Consider the following 19972-nt stretch of genomic DNA (forward strand, 5'->3'; position numbering starts at 1 on the left):
GGCAGGCTGCTGAAAGAAAAGGGACAAATTATGACACCCCGCAATTGTTTTTAAAAATGTCAAGTATAGATCCAAGCCTGACGAAATTAGAATACTCGGCTCCTTTGTATGTTTTTGTGGTAGAGTGGAGTTCACGAGAGAACATCGCCGAAATTGTGACATGTTCCGTCCTGAAATTGTCAACTATAATAATGTACATACAGGTGTTTCGATTCTTTTGGAAATAAATAACACGTGATCAAGCAGTACATCCAGTACAAACACCTGCTCTGTAGAATTTTATGCGAATAACACACTAACAGATCTGTTATGTGGAGACATTGAGCCAACCTAGACCCCTGAAATTAACGAATTAAAGAGGAAGCCGGAATTGGTTTGACCAATTTGCGTGGTTTGTTACAAGCAGGGTGGACAACTGTGATCAGAAATGCTAGACCGGGACATTTTGGCAGCAAAGACCCAAAGAATATCGATGGCATTTTAAAATAGCCGAAATGCATAATTATGAAGAAATTAAGAAGATCAAACAAGTCTCGTTTTAATATCACGTTACTTTGTTTATCGTCAAATTATTGATGTTTTAGAAAAAATATTGAACACGCGTACCAAACTTAATGTTACGTGACACGCGTGGTACAGGCAAGTAACTATCATGAAAGGTTAGAGTTATCACCTCGTAAACAAAATCATTCATTTTATAATGGGGGAAGCCAAATAGACTTTTACCTTTTTTTTACTGTTAAGTACATTTTTCTCCTTTCTCATAGATAGATATTGACAAAATACATTGACCAGTTGTGTAATGTAAACAAAGGAAAAACCCTGAATTGGATTTCAAAATCTAAATTAAATTCGGTAAAGCAAATACATTGAATGCAGTATTTTATGGCACGCCAAATTCACAAAAATTAGCTAAACATAGTTTCACAGTCTATATACTAGCTTTATTAGCTGTTAACTATAGTTTACGGATCCAAAACTATATTTAACGATCCGTTAACTATAGTTTACATCTGGGAAACTATATTTCACGAATGTAAACTATAGTTTACAAATGATAATCATAGTTTATCTATCTGTAAAAAACGTTAACAATAGATTTTGCTGATAAATAGAGATTCACATTTGTTATATTATAATTTACAATCGTAAACTATAGTTAAGAGCTGTCATTTATAGTTTCACAAATCGTGAAACTACATTTATCAGACAAATTCACAAAAATGAGCTTGACTTTCAAAGACATAGATCAGTCGATTAACTGAAGTTTTAAAAATACTAAATTCTAATTCTCTCTCTCTGTCTCTCTCTCTCTCGTTAAGTCACGAGCGGTAATGTCTCAACTCCACCCAGCTGCGATCTGATTGGACAAAGGTCAGTCAAAACATTACGTAGAAACTTTTCTGGAGTAAGCCCCTGTTACACGCTTCAATGTAGTTTGCTGTACTAGACTTTGACCCGTGCGAACACGGGTTGACATTGATATGATATCGGACATTTACGAAACAGATTCATCGACAGACCGTATTGTTGACATTTATATAACCAAGCTTAATGCTACTAATTTCACTACACTCTGCTTAGTTAGATATTATCTAACTGTATCTCGGGACAGGCCTTCACGACAGCTAAAATGCATCACATATACCCGTAATGTTGCAAAATATTGTATAATGGCTCCAAAACGATTTAAGAGAAAATTAAAGCAGCTGCATTGAAAATAACAGTCAAATTATTCATAACAAACCATTTTGAAGCTGTAAATACCTCTCATCTAAAAACTTAATTCATATAAATGAAGAATTCAACACTTTTTCACCGACATTTTTACTCGCTTCGAATATAAACACTATGTTGATATTCGGAACTCTCGGGATTTTTCATATTAAATGCACAGAGTTAGAGTTATCTCCCGTATTTCCATTGATGAACAGAATATGACAAATTTTCAATGAAAATTTACACGTATTTGTGATATCGTTTCTGAGTTTATCCATGCAAATATGATATTGTGGAAACATGTACTAAAGGGCTTTCCGTGATTTAGCGTCAGTGTAAGATTGTAAAATCCAAAAGATCCAGATGATTTCCGGAATCTCTAAAGAAATTTTCGTTGATTATTAATCAGCAAAGCTTGATTAAGAAAAAATAAAAACAAATTGGTAATTTTCAAGTAACAATGATGTCTAAAATATAAACCAAAAGACAGTACTCTTCCAATTTCTCGGTATTAAAGCCCAAAAATTCGAGTCTATTTTTTTAATATAGTAGTACATGTATAGATAAAATTCGACGAGATTTGTAAGTGGATTCCAATGTATTTGTAAGTTATATCTATTACAAAGAATAAGTGAAGATTACTGATATATTACAGTGTAACAATTTTTCTATTAATTTCATAAAACTTTGAAAATGACGATAGAAAAACTTTTTGTCTGTATAAACATTTAATTTGCAATGCTTGTTTTCAGTACTCTCAGTACTTTGATTTTCTTCATATCGTATAGAATACTAAGTTTTATCAAGACATATGATTGATTAATTTCTAGCTCTATGATTTGCTGATATCGAGTAATCTAGCAAAAATTAAAAAGTTATATTCACCTGCCCGTGACCAAGGAGGTTTTGATTTTCTCTATATTGGGCCAAAATAGATCGTTCAAAGAACGTTTGGATATGGCTTCAAACTAAAATCTTCGCTTGAAAAAATTCAATTTGATATTGTTGTATCAATTCATCGCAAAAAAATACAATAAAAAGAATATTGTTTTTTATCGATCAAAACGATGATTTAGCTACCCTAGAAGTACAGTTTAACTTCTCGGGTATAGCTTAATCAAAACAGCAAGATTGTTTATTATTTACATGTTCCAGTGTCTTCGTCTGTGATAACAATACGAATCAAATTTGTAAAACATGGTTCAATACAGTTCATTACTACCTAACACAAATGACGTGCGTACTGTTGGGGCGCATGTGCAAATGTCATAATTATTCGAAAAGAAAATACATGTTACGTTAAAATATCAATACATCTAGCTGGATATTTATAGATACAGTTGCTGAAAATTACCTAAACAAAAGTAATAAAGAATCATTTTTGCACATTTTTGTATGGGGTGATATTTTTAGTCGGTGCGTAAGCAAACTTATCAAGAAGCCCTAGGGGCTTTTATTGAATTTGACACTCCCGACTTAGTAGCCCTTCGATTTAGGCTTAATTGGATTTTATCGCGCCCCGGCACATTTTTGTATGGGGTGATATTTTTAGTCGGTGCGTAAGCAAACTTATCAAGAAGCCCTAGGGGCTTTTATTGAATTTGACACTCCCGACTTAGTAGCCCTTCGATTTAGGCTTAATTGGATTTTATCGCGCCCCGGCAAAAGTATTACCTCATAATACCCAAAATATGATTTCTTATTTTTAAAATAAAGGACATTGCTGAGCGTTTTTCAGACAATTTATACAATCCCTTTATACAGTTTTACAAACAAAACAAAAGTTTGCATGTTTTTTTTTATTTTACTTTTTTCACTATTTACTATGAAAAGGAACAGGGTGGATTTTCCTTTTTCAGAAACAGACATGAAATCATGGTAAAATGATTAATTTAAGGTCCTCTTCCACTTAACACTATAACAGCAAGAATCAACCCAAGCTACATGTAGAACACTCACACTCCAAGACACGCATGTTTGGCACGATTCTTATTTCATAAAGGTCACGGTCTCTGTCATATAACATCATGGTCAGTGATCCGTATTTAGATGGTTTGCAAGAACTGTTTCCAGGAGGTGAAACGCCAAGTTGTGTACTGTAAATATGTCTCAGAACTTCATAATTCGATGGTTTCTTTGATCTAGAATGTAAGCAGTATGTTTCTGTTTGTTTACATTGAGCACGGGTCCTTTGACAAGCGTTGGCCTCATATATCACCGGAGCAACGATAAATGTATCCCACTGCAACCGGATAAAATCCACGGTCCAGGGAACGAGGTGACACCCGGGATCTTTTGTGTTGGATTTTACCTCCCTTTTTAGCTTATTAATGTACTTTGTGCCTAATGGCTGTAAAGATTTTGAATCTCGTTTAATTCTTGAAATCCTCAACTCCTGTAATTTTTGAAGCACAGGACCTTTCGATAAGTTTCTGTAGATCACCAAAAACGAGTTTGTCGGTTTGTTTTGAAGGGGGCAATTCGGTGTTGGCAACAATCGAATTTTAATCAGTTTAGAGGAGCGCTCCATTGCGAACAGGTGATTAAAATCAAAGAAAACAAAGCTGTTAATGCGTCTTCCATGTAATCCTACTTAAAAAAATAAAAATAATACATTACCATTCCTTAGAGAATAAGTGGAAAATGTCATATACCATTTCTTGGCAATAGTAGATCTGATAGGCGATGCAGTTTTGTTTTGTTTTAGAATCAAAAGAATAATCTACGGCTGCTGGAACTTATTGTATACATATTGTATGTGCATGTATAAAAATGGCATTTACTATGCATGCACATACAATATATTTACTATAACTTAAAGTGGCTGTGCAATAATTCAATTAACAAAGGGAAGGCGTCCAGATATGAATTTTACGTCATTTATTGGCAATATAAGAAGTCAAATTCTTACTGATGTCATTCCCCGCCCATAAGAACCGACAGGAGTTATATATAGATGTTGTCCAGATGAGATCCACCCCTGTGACGTCATGGTCAGCCAGAAGTTCGCTGATGTCGAATTCGTACTCACCATTCACGTTTTCTATAAAGGGAGAAACAACTGAATTGAGCTTATTTCAAAATCGCACAAAAAGCGATTGTAATGTTGCAGCAATGTGAACAAGTCATCATTTCTCAGTTTTCGAAATAACATTATAAAAATACCAATCAAGTCATTGTAACCGAGAAATAGAGTCGTTTGCTTAAACTGCATTTAAAAAGATATCTTTGAAAATCTGAAAGAAATCTCATTTGTAGGTAGCTGTAGGCGAACATAAAACTTACCTATAGAATGAAATGAAATGTCGGAATATTTATCATGGTCTAATCTGTCGAGCGCGTCCATAAAATTCCTGAGTAATTTCTGCTCTGATACAGGGATGTTTTTCGTAGACGGGGTGACCATTTCATTCTCTTGATTCAGTGGTCCACATCTCATTAAACAAAAAACAAAGAATGTCCAATAAAAGACGCAAAAACTGAATTGAAAATCCATGATTCTGCAAAAAAGATGCGTGATAATTGTATATGCTTTTAATCAGACTGTGTGCCATTGTCCCCAGCAATTTCATATTATATAATCATATGGGGTCACAATCACATCATGCAACACTGAACTACATTGCGTGCCAGTCGTCGCCTATCGGTTGGCAGCTCATTTCTGTGCCATATTAGAAGAATGTTGCCACATATGCTATATAGAAAAAAAAAACCCAAATATACCTTTAAAACGATTTTTTTTGCATTAATTTTATTTCATATTGAAGTAAAGTATAAGTATTTTTCCTTAAATATGTCATCTATCCAATGTTTAATAAATAAAAAAAATCAACTTCCGGTGAGATATCTCAAATATCTCAGATAGCCTTTTTTAATTAGCTGTTTTACCTACAAGATGTCAGAAAGTCAAGCGATCAATACACCAGACTAAGAAAGATGATAAACATTTGATAGAAAATGCATAAAAACCACTTTCATTATGTCGACCGTCACTTCCGGTCCTCACCGGAAGGGTTCAAAGCTTTTTGAAAATTTAACTATTTCTTTGACAATTTTAGTAAAATTGATAAACAATAAAGTACAGTTGTCTTCTGTTCATGAAATACTAACTTTTATTTTCACTGAGAATTTCCGTTTGTCCACTTCCTTGTCAAGAGACACAAAAATAAAAAAATAAAAAAAAATGACTCCACGAGACCTCAATTACTGTGACGACTTGAACAACAAAACTTTATGATGATAGACTAAAGTATGTATCTGTGTTTACCTTATTTTGATTGATTCGTCGTCACTTCCGGTCGTCACTAAAACCACTTAAAAATGTTTTTTTCCCCCTTTTTTTAGATATATTTTACATGGAATGAATATATCAGTACACGATCTGATATATTTTAACTATGCAATGTTAAATAAGCAATCTAATTCTACTTCCAGTGAGTTACATCAAATATCTTAAGTAGCTATCCATTTTATAAATTTGATATCCGAGATTTTAGTCACTGTAAGTGATTGAGACATGAAACTTTTATGAATGATAGACAATTGATTGAAGATGTGTTCAACGGGTTTAATTTTGTCAACCGTCACTTCCGGTGCTCACCAGAAGGGTTCAAACAATCCACGTTTTTAACAAGTCTAACAGATATTCTTAGGTGTTTCATCTAGCATAATAAACAGTGATGTACACGAGGCAAATGTACAAGAACTACTAGCTTTTTTCCATTAATCACTTTCGTTCGTCCGTTTTCAGTCTCGGGATAAAAAATATCTAGTTTCACAGGGATCTTAGATTTGGCAGAGAGTATCGATATTTCATTGTATCGTATAAAACAAATCGGACGGAAGACCTATTTGTTACTCGTAACGAGATCTAGTTTTTTTTTTGTCGTCATAGAGAGATAAGATTAAAAAATTTAAAAATTTCTTACTATATGCAGAATACGGCCATAATAGCCCATCCTAAAAATTAAACCCCTTATCAAGAGACAAGGTATTTGTTAATGCTTTAAACCCATCCACTTAGTTTTATTCCGAAATCAGTGGGAGAAAAGAACATTTTTTATTTGGCGGCTTTGGCGCCAATCATAAGGGAAGAGAAAAGCACAAAGTCTAATTTACACTCCTCATCACCTAACCAAAGAAGCTTAAAATAAAAATGCCAATTACAAGCATTAAATGTTTCAAAGGAGATATTAAGGAGGCCGACTTTAGTTTGCATTGCGCATGTTTTTGCGCATTCTAATATAATACAGTCGATTTATACTTCTTATGAATTTTTTTCGATATCATATATAAAATTGAACACAATAAATAAATACAGATAAAAATACTTAGATTGTTAAAGGAAATTTTTATTTTTAACACGATTTTTACGTTGTGCGGTAGGGGAGCATTGCCATTGCGCTTTTATGACGTTATGATGAGTTGAAGCTTTGTAGGAGTACGTTATAAGACATAACATAAAAGAAAAAGTAAAAATTGTACGCTGTTGAAATTATCTATACAGAATGATGCTATCCTCGAGGACATTTTCCTCATTTTTGGAATGAATTCATTATACCAATCATCATTCGTGATGATACAAATATATAGCAAAATTTGGTACATTTTAATATTTTGAGATGACCCCCACTAAAAACCAGACGGTAGAATTTTGTGTTTTTTACATATAAGGTAGGAAATGATATTACTAATCATATATGACAATTTGAGAAAAAAAGCTATTGTAGTATTTTTCAAAAACTGCTTTGATGTGCGGAAAATGACAGTTTCCTATATATTCCTAAAGTAAATGTACCTCTATTTTGAGATGGTCCCTAAAAAGAACCAGACGGTCGATTTTCATGAACCTTCGCAAATAAACTAGAGTTGGTTTAAATTACATATGGTTAAAAAATAAAGAGTTATGCTATTGTAGTTTTTCCGCAAAAAACCCCAAATCGGCCTCCTTAAATATGTAAAATTGTAAACTGACGTTGAACGACGACGGCGATGACCAAAGGCAAAAAGTCACCTGAGTGACCTGGTAATTCTTATTCTTTGGAAAATTAAATGAATGTTAATTCATTAAGTTCATTTCTTCCTTCAGTTTTACTGAATTTTACAAAATGTCATTTGCGATTTGTTTACATGGAAAAACCACAAGGTCACAGCAGGTCGATTCGGACAAAGTTTTCAAATAAAGCAAAACAAACACTGCTCTCATTCCATGCCATGAAACCTGCCTTGACATACTTACGAAAAATTGTCCGACCTAATTATGAACATCGGAAAAGGACAGAATATACCACAGCCGACTTTGCCTCTTGTAAAAATAGTATGAATATAGTTTGCGTGGAAATATTTAAGTGAATGTACTTGACGTGAAATTATTATTACATTTCACAAAATTTTACCATAAGCTTGACAAATTCTTCACTTTCACCCAGTTGGGTGGTTGATCTCATTCAGAATTATTATGCAATGTTTAAATGTAAAAACTAAAAAAAAAACCTCTGATTACCTTTCACATACCTTAATTGCAAGTTTTTTTGATAAACGCAATACTTAGTTTTAAAAAGTATTTCTCAGTAATGTTTTTGTTAACATAATTTGACTATCATTTTGTTAAATCTATTACTTTAATGACAAAGAAACTACAAAGTACGGTTTTTTATTTGTCATATATAAAACTATATTATTTATTGTTTTACATATCTATAGAATATTACATACAATTTGACCAAGTAGCATAAAAGCACTTCTACCAGAGATAATTAGAAAATCATACATGCTGTGAAAATGTTAAAAAGTACTGTACACATCACTTAAAACACAATTCCTTGTTTAGGTTCCATGTTTATTAATATCCTTATGAAAAATAATGTTTATATACATAATAATATTACATTTACATATTACATTACATTTGCTCAGGCAAATAACACCAACTTTTGTTAAAGTTTGAACATGTTTTGTCATATAGATAACTTGTAATAATGTTTCAAAAAATTATAATTTTTTTGTAACTTTGTAAGATTTTTTGTTTTTAAATGATATGAAAATGATATATTTACATTTTCCAGTGTCTTTGCCTGTGATAACACTACGTATCAATTTTGTACTATATAACCAATAATACAAATGACGCAAAATTGAGGCGCCAGCGGGGTTTGCTTATTTATATTTAGATATTTAATCTTACGATGGCTTAAAATTATATAAATATAAGTAATAAGGAATCATTCTTTGAATATTATGAAGTGATAATTTTGGTCGGGGCGTGATCAAATCTATCATAAAGCCCTTCGGGCTTTATTGGATTTGATCACGCCCCGACCGAAATTGTCACCTCATAATACTCAAAAAATGATTCCTTATTCCTTACTGAATACCAATTTGAAGGTACAATATAGTTTTCATAAGCAACTAATTACTCTCATACAATCACAAAGCAACTATACATCATTTGGTTTTTTGTACAACCAAGGAACAATCAGAAAATGTTTACTGGTACAGTGTACATGTGATAATACTATAATGCAAAGAGATACATAAAAACATTTAAACCTGCATGTACATGTAAGCAAAAATGTAGAACATAGCCTCTCACCTTGTGGCAAACTACAGCATCATGGTCACCTAGATGTTTGACACTCAAAGAACAGTCTGCTGATAGACAGTGTACAAATATGACACTCAAACAATGTCCTGTTGTTAAAATTGGTTCATCACTGACATAATTGGAATAATCTGCCCCTTGAATGGTTCTCTTTATGAATGGCGTTCATTCACTAGAAGTTCAAAGTTCGTCGTCTTCGAACTTGTAACAGGAGAACGTTAACTCTGCCTTAGACCTCTCTCCTCAGATTATCCATACTGTAGGTGTAACCTGTTATAATCACAGGAGGGAATTATAACAGACGTGTGGTCAAATACATGCTTTTAGTACTGGCATATTTTTGATTTTATAGGGAATAGACAAAATCGTTTCCCAAAGTTGATTAATGAAACTAGACACAAATGTGCATGCAAGCATATTTAGTATTAATTACGATAAATTATTATAAGAACCAGTTACACCTATATCCTCAGTATAAAGTTCTAAATGTTAAAACATTATTTATTTCCCAGGTAAAGTTAGATAATAAATTTGATTTAAAAAAAACACAGTATCTTAGAATGTAGCAGCTATGTATAGAATTAGTTATGTGACTGCTTATATTATCATTTGTCAGTTTGTATAACGCGACACTTTTTGATTAGAAATTTGCAAAAAAAAAAATTCCAAAGATTTTTTATTTAATAAACATATCATTGGAATTTTCATTTGGCAAGTCAAAACGTCAATCAATATCGTTACATTCAATCCGCAAAATACTTTGGTGTACATCTTTTAAAAATCATTTTTATGTAAATTTCAAAATCTTGTGACCAAGCATTGTCATCGATTTTTTTTCCATATATATTTTTTTCCATATATTTCGTATTTTGATACACTTTGATGAGGAAAGATGGAAGAAAACCTTACATGATTGCTATGAGACCGGATCGTAATAGAAGCAAAAGATTGAAACAGTACTGTTTTAAGCTATTTTGGAGACAAATTATAGGTGATTGAAGCAGTTTCAGCTATACAGAATAAACAATCTTATACAAAATATGATGAAGTTTTAATCATCAATTTATCTTGTGGAATAAAGAACAAGTCCCCAGCCTCCATAATTCTCTTGGTTCTGTAAAATTGTCACTGAAATATTCTCTTTGAGCAGACAAAGCACCTTAAAATAAGTGCCACAGTTTAAAGGGGCATGGTCACGATTTTGGTCAAATTTTATTTTCTGTTTTTATTATTTACAGTGCTTTAGGAGTGCATTTTTAATAATAAAATGAAATTTGAGAGTCAGTCGTAGAGTTATAAGCAAGACACATAGCTCACAATTCTTTGAAATGTAAACAAGGCTCGTGCCCTGTTTTTGTTTACATAGGTTCGATATATCTGTACAAAAATCTTTTAAGGCTGATTTTGTACCTTCTTACTCATTTTAAGCATAAATAAACAGCTCTTAATGTTTAACACATTCAGTTTAGGTCTAAAACGGCAATTTTCACCTTAACAAACAAAATTTGCTCTGTAAACAAAGCTTTTGTTTACAGAGCAAATAATTGTAACCTCTGTAACTTGCTTACAACTCAACGAATGACAGTCAAATATTGGTTGCTTTTTAAAAATGTCTTACTTAAGTATTGTAAACATTAAAATCGTAAAAATAATTTTTGACCAAAATCGTGACCATGTCCCTTTAAGTACCGTGTGTTTCCATGTTATTTTTTCCCTTCTACACTTGCAAACGGCTTCGTCCAGTCTTGAATTTTCCAAGATACAGCGGTGTCAAAAGAGATATAATTTGGGACATTGGAATTCACCAAGTCTTAAATTCGCCCACCGTCAACGAGGACAAAAAAGGTGAAAATGAAATAGGGGCAAAATCTACATGCTAAATCCCACTTCAGATCGTGTATGCATAACAAAAAAATCGAGTAATCAAGAGTAAAAACAGTGGAATTGAACAGAAGCCATAATTCCATTTCTTTAAAAGATCGAACACTTAACAATATTATGTTTATTAAATGAAACAACAATAGCGCCCACAAACTGCTGTTTAGTGATAGACAAAACTAATACTACTTGTCATTGTTTGACACTATTAGAGCAGGCTGCTGAAAGAAAAGGGACAGATTATGTCATCCCACAATAGTTCGATGTTTAGACCTCAACCCGACAAAATTCGAAAACTTGAATCTTTTGTGGTAGAGTGGAGTTCATGAGAGAACATCGCCATCGAAATTGTGACATGAAAATGTCACCCTCTTGCGTCCTGAAATTTTTGAATTATTACAGTTTAAATACAGGTATTACATGATCTAAAGCCGTTCACTTAGTACATTCATCTGCTCTGATGAATTTGGCAGGGTTAATACCGCTACCTCAACCTCCGATATTGAAGAATTAAAGCTGAAGCATGGAAAAATTCAACAAATCTGCAAAGTTTGTATAGAGGCAGGACACACAATTGTGATAAGAAATGCTGGACCGAAACCTTTGGCTTGCAAAGATGCCACTGTTGATAAACCGTGTTAATACACAGGTACCTGGTATAAATGTTTGTCATAATAAAAATAAATACCCTTTATCTAATAATACACAAGGTACCCATCTTGGATTTTATTTCGAACTGTCACATCAGGTGAAATTTTTGCTTAAAACTCATCGGTAAAATTATTTTGTGATTCTCTTTGTCTTCCAATTGGTGCATCAACACCTTAGCTCACAACCGTTTCCACCAAAAAGTAGCATTACAGCTGTCGTTAATAAAAATCACCCCCATTCTGTATTTACTGCCTTAGATATGCGATAAATGTCTAAAGGGTGGATGGAAGGCGTCACTGTTATGTAAATGAGATTTTTCTGCAAAGTGTATTTGTTTCAATATCTAAAAATCTATGCATTTTAAACATGTTTATATAAACTTTGTGATAAAGAGGTAATGCGTCGTTTTGTTTGAAACGGTTCTAAGCTTAGACGTTGAATGACCGATCGGGAGACGGTGGGGATCGTAAAATAAGTTATGAGGACATGATGGTAAAAGAAGCACTGATTGGAAAATTGCTGTTTTAAGCTATTTTGGAGATAAATTGGTAGTGATTGCAACATTTTCATTTATACAGAATAAAATTATCCTATACAAAATATAATGAAATTTTAAATAATAAAACATGTTTCATGGGCAAATGAACAGTAGTAACATGGTAGCTAAGCAGCACATCAAAAATTACATTTTTTTTTTCATTTTTCAGTTTTTTTTAGACAGAAAATCTCTTTGATGGCTAAATTTTAATACTGTGTGTTGTTGTGATTTGGCAACAAAGAGAATATATAACAAAATTGAAATCCGCTTCTATCTTTACAAGGCTAAAATCATAAAAATCTGCATTTTTAAAAGGTATTTTAAAATGAATTTTATTCATAACTTTGACATGATACTTCAAAATTAATTATTAAGAATGATCAAACATGCCCTCAACATGCATGTTATATCATTTGTCCAACACACACTTTGCAAAAGTTGTTTCTTCTTTGTGGAGTCAACCTAAAGGTCAAAAGGGGAAACTCTAATTATCTCCTTCCTTATGCAATCAAATATTTGGGCGTCCTGTGATAAAATATATTTGAATTTAATTTATTCCTTCGATGTGTTGTTTGCCCCATCCTGGGGGAATCAAAATACACAACAGAAACGGATCTTTAATGTCAAACGACAAAGTTACAAACCTCTTCACTACAAATGTTACTGAAAGAAATATATGGGTTTTTCTCAAAAGATGGTGGCCAAAGAACGTAACTTTTGTAGAGTGTGGATTGGTCGATCGAAACTGAATTTTAGCAAACAAAATGGCCGGTGCTATGACGTTCTTAACAATTAAAATCTTTTCAAGGATTTTCTTTAGTCACCATATTTCCTTAGCAACAGCATTTTTATGCTGCTGAATAATTCATTCGATATAAAATTTAGCATGTTTCCCACAAATAGCAATAGAGATTAATTTTGACTTACATGTCGTTCCATCTTATATAGCCAATTTAATACTTTTGAAAAATAATCATTAGATTATACCTACTCCTAGCGCGCGGCACTCAATTTGTCTGCACCGCTTGGTGTGTTACAGGACCGACGACATCCAAATATAAGTATTCAACTGATTGATGATTTTGTATATCCTGTAAAAGTGAATTTCGTTCTAGTTTTTTTTTTACTTTTTCCTTTCAATGAATAAAAGTGGTGGACCTATATATGCACAATAGATGCTATGTAGATAAAAAATGGCAGAGTCTCAAATAAAATCATGGCTTGCATTTTCTCGATTTTTTTTTTCACTTTTTATTTTTCTGCATATTTAATTGAATACTTTTTTTTTAACATTTTCAGTGCATTTGCAAATACAATTTGTAAAGAATGGTTCAATGCAGTTCATCAATAAAGCAAAATATTTTAATGACGTATTGTCATTTAAAAATAAATTTTAAAGCATCAAAAATTTGAATCTTTTTGGTAAAGTTGCTGAAAATTATCTAAAGATAAGTAAAAAGGAATCATTCATTAAATATAATGAGGATTATAGTCAGAGTTGTCACGCCCTGACCACGATTAAAGCCTTTCGAACTTTATTTGATTTGATCACGCCCCGACCAAAAATATCACCTCATAAATACTCAAAGAATGATTCCTTATCCCCTAAATAAATGATTATTGAGCACTTTTCTCACAAACATATCCTTTATAATTTTAAAAACAAAACAAAATTTGGCATGTTTTTTTTTACACTATTTACTCGGAAAAGTAAGATTAATAGTGGATTTTTCTTTTTAAAATCATACATAAAATCATAGTAAAGTAGAGTTTCTTCCTCTTAACATTATGTTAGTAAAACGCCGGTCAATTCAAGCACACTCACACTCCACCACCTGCATGTTAGGCAGGGTTCTCAATTCTACACGGAATTTCTTAGGTTCTATTAACAGCATGGTCAGTGATCTGTATTTAGATGGTTTGCAAGAACTGTTCCCAGGTGGTGAAACACCAAGTTTTGTACTGTAGATCTGTCTCAGATATTCATAATTTGAATGTTTCTTTGAAGGTAAGCTGCATTTTTGTGTTTCTAAACATTTGGCACTTGTCCTTTGACAAGCGTTGGCCTCATACCTAACCGGAGCAACGATAAATGTATCCCACTGCAACCTGGTAAAGTCCACGGTCCAAGGAACGAGGTGACACCCGGGATCTTTGATGCTGGATTTTATTTTATTTTTACGCTTATAAGTGTCCTTAGAAAATATCGGAGGTAATGTATTTGAATCTCGTTTAATTCTTGAAATTCTCAACTCCTGTAAATTCTGAAGCAAAGGACCTTTTGATAAGTTCCTGTAGATCACCAAAAACGAGTTTGTCGGTTGGTTTTGAAGGGGACAGTTAAGTGATGGCAACAATCGAATTTTAATCAGTTCAGAGGAGCGCTCCATTACTAACAGGTGATCAAAATCAAAGAGAACAAAGCTGTTGATGCGTTTTCCACGTAATTCTACTTCTAAAAAAAAAAAATATAATACATTACGATTTCTTACAGAATAAACGGAAAATTTTGTACATCACTTCTTGGCAAAAGTAAATGTAATAGGCGATGTAATTTTGTTTTGTTTTAGAACAATGGCAATAATTCAATTTACATTGAAATGGCGGCCAGAAAACGAGACTTTTACGTCATTTGTTGGCAATATAAGAAGTCAAATTTCTTACTGATATCATTTCCCGCCCAGACAAACCGACAGGAGTAATTTGTAGATAACTTCATGATAAGATCCACCCCTGTGACGTCATGGTCAGCCTGGAGTTCGCTGCTATCGAATTCAAACTCACCGTTTAAGATTTCTATAACGGGAAAAACTGAATAATTATGTATTTCAAAATTGTATTAAATATTGATTGCAATGTTGCAACAACGTGTTCAAGACTTTGTATCTAAGTTTAAAATAACATTAGAGCCATTCAAGTCACTGAGACCGAGAAAATAAATATTCTTCCTCTTGGATCGATTGCTTAAAGCGGCATGGTAACAATTTTTGGTCAAATTCTATTTTTATGTTTTTATTATTTACAATGCTTTTAGAAATGCATTTCTAACGATTTGATTTGAACATATTTTATTGTATACATATATATAAGATACATATACAAATGGTTCGGACACAAGTTCTGACAACTTACTAGGTCTTTACCATGAACTAGAAAAATTATCCAAAAACTTACAACTGTTATTACATGATATAGAATTGTTTTTAAGATAAAAAAATATATTATCAGTGATATATACGAAAATAAGAAACATGTACATAAACTATATTAGACAAATCTACCAGTTTCGTTGATATACAATTGAACTAATTAGAATAATTGCTTGTTAATATCAAGGGATAATGACTCATCGCCCCATAATAAAAGATGAGTATTAATTATATGAAAATTGTCTAGTTGTAGCAGATTAAGAAAAAAATTATTTCTAGCTATAGTATAATTTTTGCATTTGAAGAAAAAATGGTAGGCATCTTCGGGTGATCCACACCGACAATTACCACTTTCTATAATATTTATTTTGTGTAAATCATAATTGAGTATGCAATGGTGTCTTAGCTTGGTATATATTATATTTAACTTGCGCTTACCATGTGTAAAAAAAGAGGGAGCTTTATTAGCTATGTTTTTAGATTTATATAATGAACTCTTAAATCTTTGTATAGAAGTTTCATTTCTTACCCCTATACTTAACGTATTCCACAAATGAATAGTGTCCGGTACAAATGATTTCTTAAATAATTCTGTTCTACACCTAGGTAAACTATAATTTTCAATCTTCCTAGTTCTATATGCAGAATCGTTACTCCTAGAATTAGGAATAATCTGAGATAAATATTCAGGTACACACTTGTTATGGATCTTGTACATAGCGGTAAGTTGAGACGTCATTTCTAATGATCAAACAAGATATCTGTGAGCCAATGCTCACCAGTGATACCCCCGCTCTGATGTGAATATGCAAAATAAGGAAAGTCGACATTTAACAGAAAGCTGGCATCCGATTGGTACAAAAATACATCCCACAATATGGCATGCCTAAACAAATAGTGTGTTAAAAATTTCAAGCATCTGCGTGAAATAGCTGCTGAGAAATCTTTGAGGAAAATTTGTTTGAACATTTTGGCTAAAATAAACAAAGTACTCATTTAACAGGAAGTTGACGTCCGATTGGTACAAAAATATATCCCACAATATTGCATGCCTTAACAAACACTGTGCAAAAATTTCAAGTATCTGCGATCAATAGCTGCTGAGAAATCTTTGACGAAAATTTGCTTGAAAATTTTGGCTAAAAATAAACAAAGTCGTCATTTAACAGGAAGTTGACTTCCGACTGATGCAAAAATATATCCCACAATATGGCATGCCAAAACAAATAGTGTGTTAAAAATTCCAATCATCTGCGATAAATAGTTGCTGAGAAATCTTTGACGGAAATTTGTTTGAAAATTTTGGCTAAAAATAAACAAAGTACTCATTAAACAGGAAGTTGACGTCCGATTGGTACAAAAATACATCCCACAATATTGCATGCCTTAACAAACACTGTGCAAAAATTTCAAGTATCTGCAATCAATAGCTGCTGAGAAATCTTTGACGAAAATTTGCTTGAAAATTTTGGCTAAAAATAAACAAAGTCGTCATTTAACAGGAAGTTGACTTCCGATTGATGCAAAAATATATCCCACAATATGGCATGCCAAAACAAATAGTGTGTTAAAAATTTCAATCATCTGCGATAAATAGTTGCTGAGAAATCTTTGACGGAAATTTGTTTGAAAATTTTGGCTAAAAATAAACAAAGTACTCATTAAACAGGAAGTTGACGTCCGATTGGTACAAAAATACATCCCACAATATAGCATGCCTATACAAATACTGTGTAAAAATTTCAAGCATCTGCGATAAACAGTTGCTGAGAAATCTTTGACGGAAATTTGCTTGAAAATTTTGGTTAAAAAATAAGCAAAGTGGTCATTTAACAGGAAGTTGACGTCCGATTGGTACAAAAATATATCCCACGATATGGCATGCCTTAACAAACACTGTGTAAAAATTTCAAGCATCTGCAATAAACAGTTGCTGAGATAAATGCGACAGAAATTTTTGTTACGGACGGACAGACAGAGAGACAGACAGACAGACGGACGGACGGACGGACGGACAGACAGACACACAAGGGTAAAACAGTATACCCCCTCTCCTTCGGAACGGGGGTATAATAAGATTTGAGAGTCATTCGTAGAGTTATAAGCAAGATACACGGCTCACAATTATTTGTCATGTAAACAATGCTTGTGTCCTGTTTTTTGTTTACACAGGTTCAATATACCAGTAAAAAATCTTTTTCCAACTTATTTTTCTATCTTTTTTATTCATTTTAAGCATAGATAAATAGTTCATAATAATAAAAACATCCGGTTAAAAACTGAAATGTTTACTTCAACGTTCAAAATGTAATAAACGCTTTGTTTACACAGTGAAGAATTTCTAGCCCTGTAACTCGCTTGTAACTCAACAAAATGACACTCAAATTTCTGTTGCCTATTAAAAATGCCCTTCTAAAGCATTGTAATAATAAAATCGGAAAAATAATTTTTGACCAAAATCGTGATCATGTCCCTTTACACTGTTTTGAAAAAAAAATATTTTCAAAAAATATAGGAAAATCCCCAAGACTCATTTAAAAAGGGCTAAATGCGAACAAAAATTTACCGATTGGATGAAATGAAATGTCAGAATATTCATCATAATCTAATCTGTCGAGCGCGTCCATGAAGTTCCTGAATAACATCTGCTCCGATACAGGGACTTCTTTTGTAGACGGAGTGGCCATTTTATTGTCGTGGTTCAATGGCCAACATTTCACCAAACAAACAGCAAAGAATACCCAATAAAAGACGCAAAAACTGAAATGATAATCCATGACTCTACAGAAAGATACTTTGGGGTGCTTTTAATCTGACTATGTGCTGTTGTCCGTAGAAATGCCATATTTTATAGTCGTAGGTAGTCACAATTACATCATGCAACACTGAACTACATTGGGTGTCAGCCATGCCTAAATGTTGGCAGCAGGGATGGGATAATGGTAATTTGTAATGGTAATTGAGTGTAATTACAAATTTTGATGTTATTGAGAGTAATGTGTAATTGACCTATTTTTCAAAGACTTGTGATGGTAATTTAATTAATTACTTCCAAAAGGGCATGTTCTTGAAATTACTTTTCAATTACACTCTCATAATTGTGTATATGAATAAGAAAGCTGTACACAATCCATTGTCCGTCATACTTCCAATAGTGCAAAAGTATTAAACTATACAAAATCAAATAAGGAAGGGAACTTAAACGCATTTTATTTTTTCAGAATGTTTACATGTAGTTTTTTATATAAACGTTTTTACATATTAACTATCTAATTATGAGGTTCCTAAATTTATGTCAAATGTGAATATCACTAATACTTGAATTAATCAATTTGTTAGGGACCAAATAATTTTGATGGTATGCTCAATCTCTTTTACCTAAAAATTTAATTATTTTATTGGAACAATTAATGTTTCCAAACATTGAGTTTGATTAAAAATCATCTGTTTATGTTACAAATGAAATCAATGTTATTTGATTTGTATAAACTGTTAACTCATGCATTTTAATGATTGCCAGTTTGACAACAGCTACTGCTTCATAGGTTTTTTGAAGTTTTGTTGCCAAATCTTGATGGGTGGTTCCCTTAAAGATCAATGGACCTATAGGTGTGAATTGTGTTTTGATAACAATTATAGTCTGCTCTCTATCCCAGAATTACCCAACCTGCATCGTTTCAAATTTATAAAGAAGAGGTCCTAAAAAAGACCTGTAAACATAATAGGTGTTGTTTAAAGGACATGGATACTGAACAACGGATTATCATGAAATTAAACTGAAAACATGTATAGGTGTTTTAGCTAGATCATAGGTAAATTTTCATGAAACAATTTGTAATTCATAATCGGCTTTAATTCAATAAATTTGTGTGCCATATTACTAGAATGTTGCCACCATATGCTTTTATGAAAAACAAGACAAAACATCAATTGTAGCGAATTTCCAAAGACTTTAGAATTTAAATCCCTACAGTAGGCGATATATCCGTCAGACAATGGATTTTAAACACAAAAGTAGCATCGCCCATATTGGCTACATGAGAACCAATTTTAAGCCTACAATGGTCACCTTAGAAGCATAGTGCATATTTGTCAAGTAAATGAGCATCAGTCACCAGAATATCACAACCGCAAATAGTCAAATGAGTAGCATAGTTCATATTTGTCGGTTATCTGAGTACCATAACCTATGATGGTCACCCGAGTACCATAGCTCATAATGGTCACATGAGTACCGAAGTCCATATGATGGTAACCTGAATACCTAACCCCTGATGGTTACCTGGGCATCATAGCCCAAACATAGCCTGTCATTGATCAAACGTTTAAACCAAATCAAATGCAGGATCTGCATGTTACTTCATATTCCTTGTCTACACTGTAACCCGAAGACAATGTTCGAAAACAATCACACTTGTTAAACGCGAAAATATGAAA

General features: G+C 32.7%; 2 protein-coding genes across 3 annotated transcripts; both read right to left on the reverse strand.

Moving 5' to 3' along the window:
* Window positions 1-3443: 3443 nt before the first annotated feature.
* On the reverse strand, window positions 3444-5282 carry LOC128167159 (uncharacterized). Of its 2 annotated transcripts, none has more exons than XM_052832715.1 (3): window positions 5005-5282; window positions 4631-4762; window positions 3444-4311 (listed from the first exon to the last, which is right to left on the reverse strand). In XM_052832715.1, exons 1-3 carry the CDS (start codon window positions 5213-5215, stop codon window positions 3650-3652), a joined length of 1005 nt encoding a protein of 334 aa, XP_052688675.1. In that variant the 5' UTR covers window positions 5216-5282; the 3' UTR covers window positions 3444-3649. The 2 variants fall into 2 exon arrangements, with proteins under 2 accessions (XP_052688675.1, XP_052688676.1); XM_052832716.1 differs by having other exon boundaries at window positions 3444-4308; window positions 5005-5281.
* Window positions 5283-14135: 8853 nt separating this feature from the next.
* Window positions 14136-18427, reverse strand: LOC128164626 (uncharacterized). Its single transcript, XM_052828566.1, has 3 exons — window positions 18102-18427; window positions 15051-15182; window positions 14136-14841 (listed from the first exon to the last, which is right to left on the reverse strand). Exons 1-3 carry the CDS (start codon window positions 18310-18312, stop codon window positions 14198-14200), a joined length of 987 nt encoding a protein of 328 aa, XP_052684526.1. The 5' UTR covers window positions 18313-18427; the 3' UTR covers window positions 14136-14197.
* Window positions 18428-19972: the final 1545 nt, after the last annotated feature.

Source organism: Crassostrea angulata, chromosome 10, assembly GCF_025612915.1.
Source record: "Crassostrea angulata isolate pt1a10 chromosome 10, ASM2561291v2, whole genome shotgun sequence".
Lineage (NCBI taxonomy): Eukaryota > Metazoa > Mollusca > Bivalvia > Ostreida > Ostreidae > Magallana > Magallana angulata.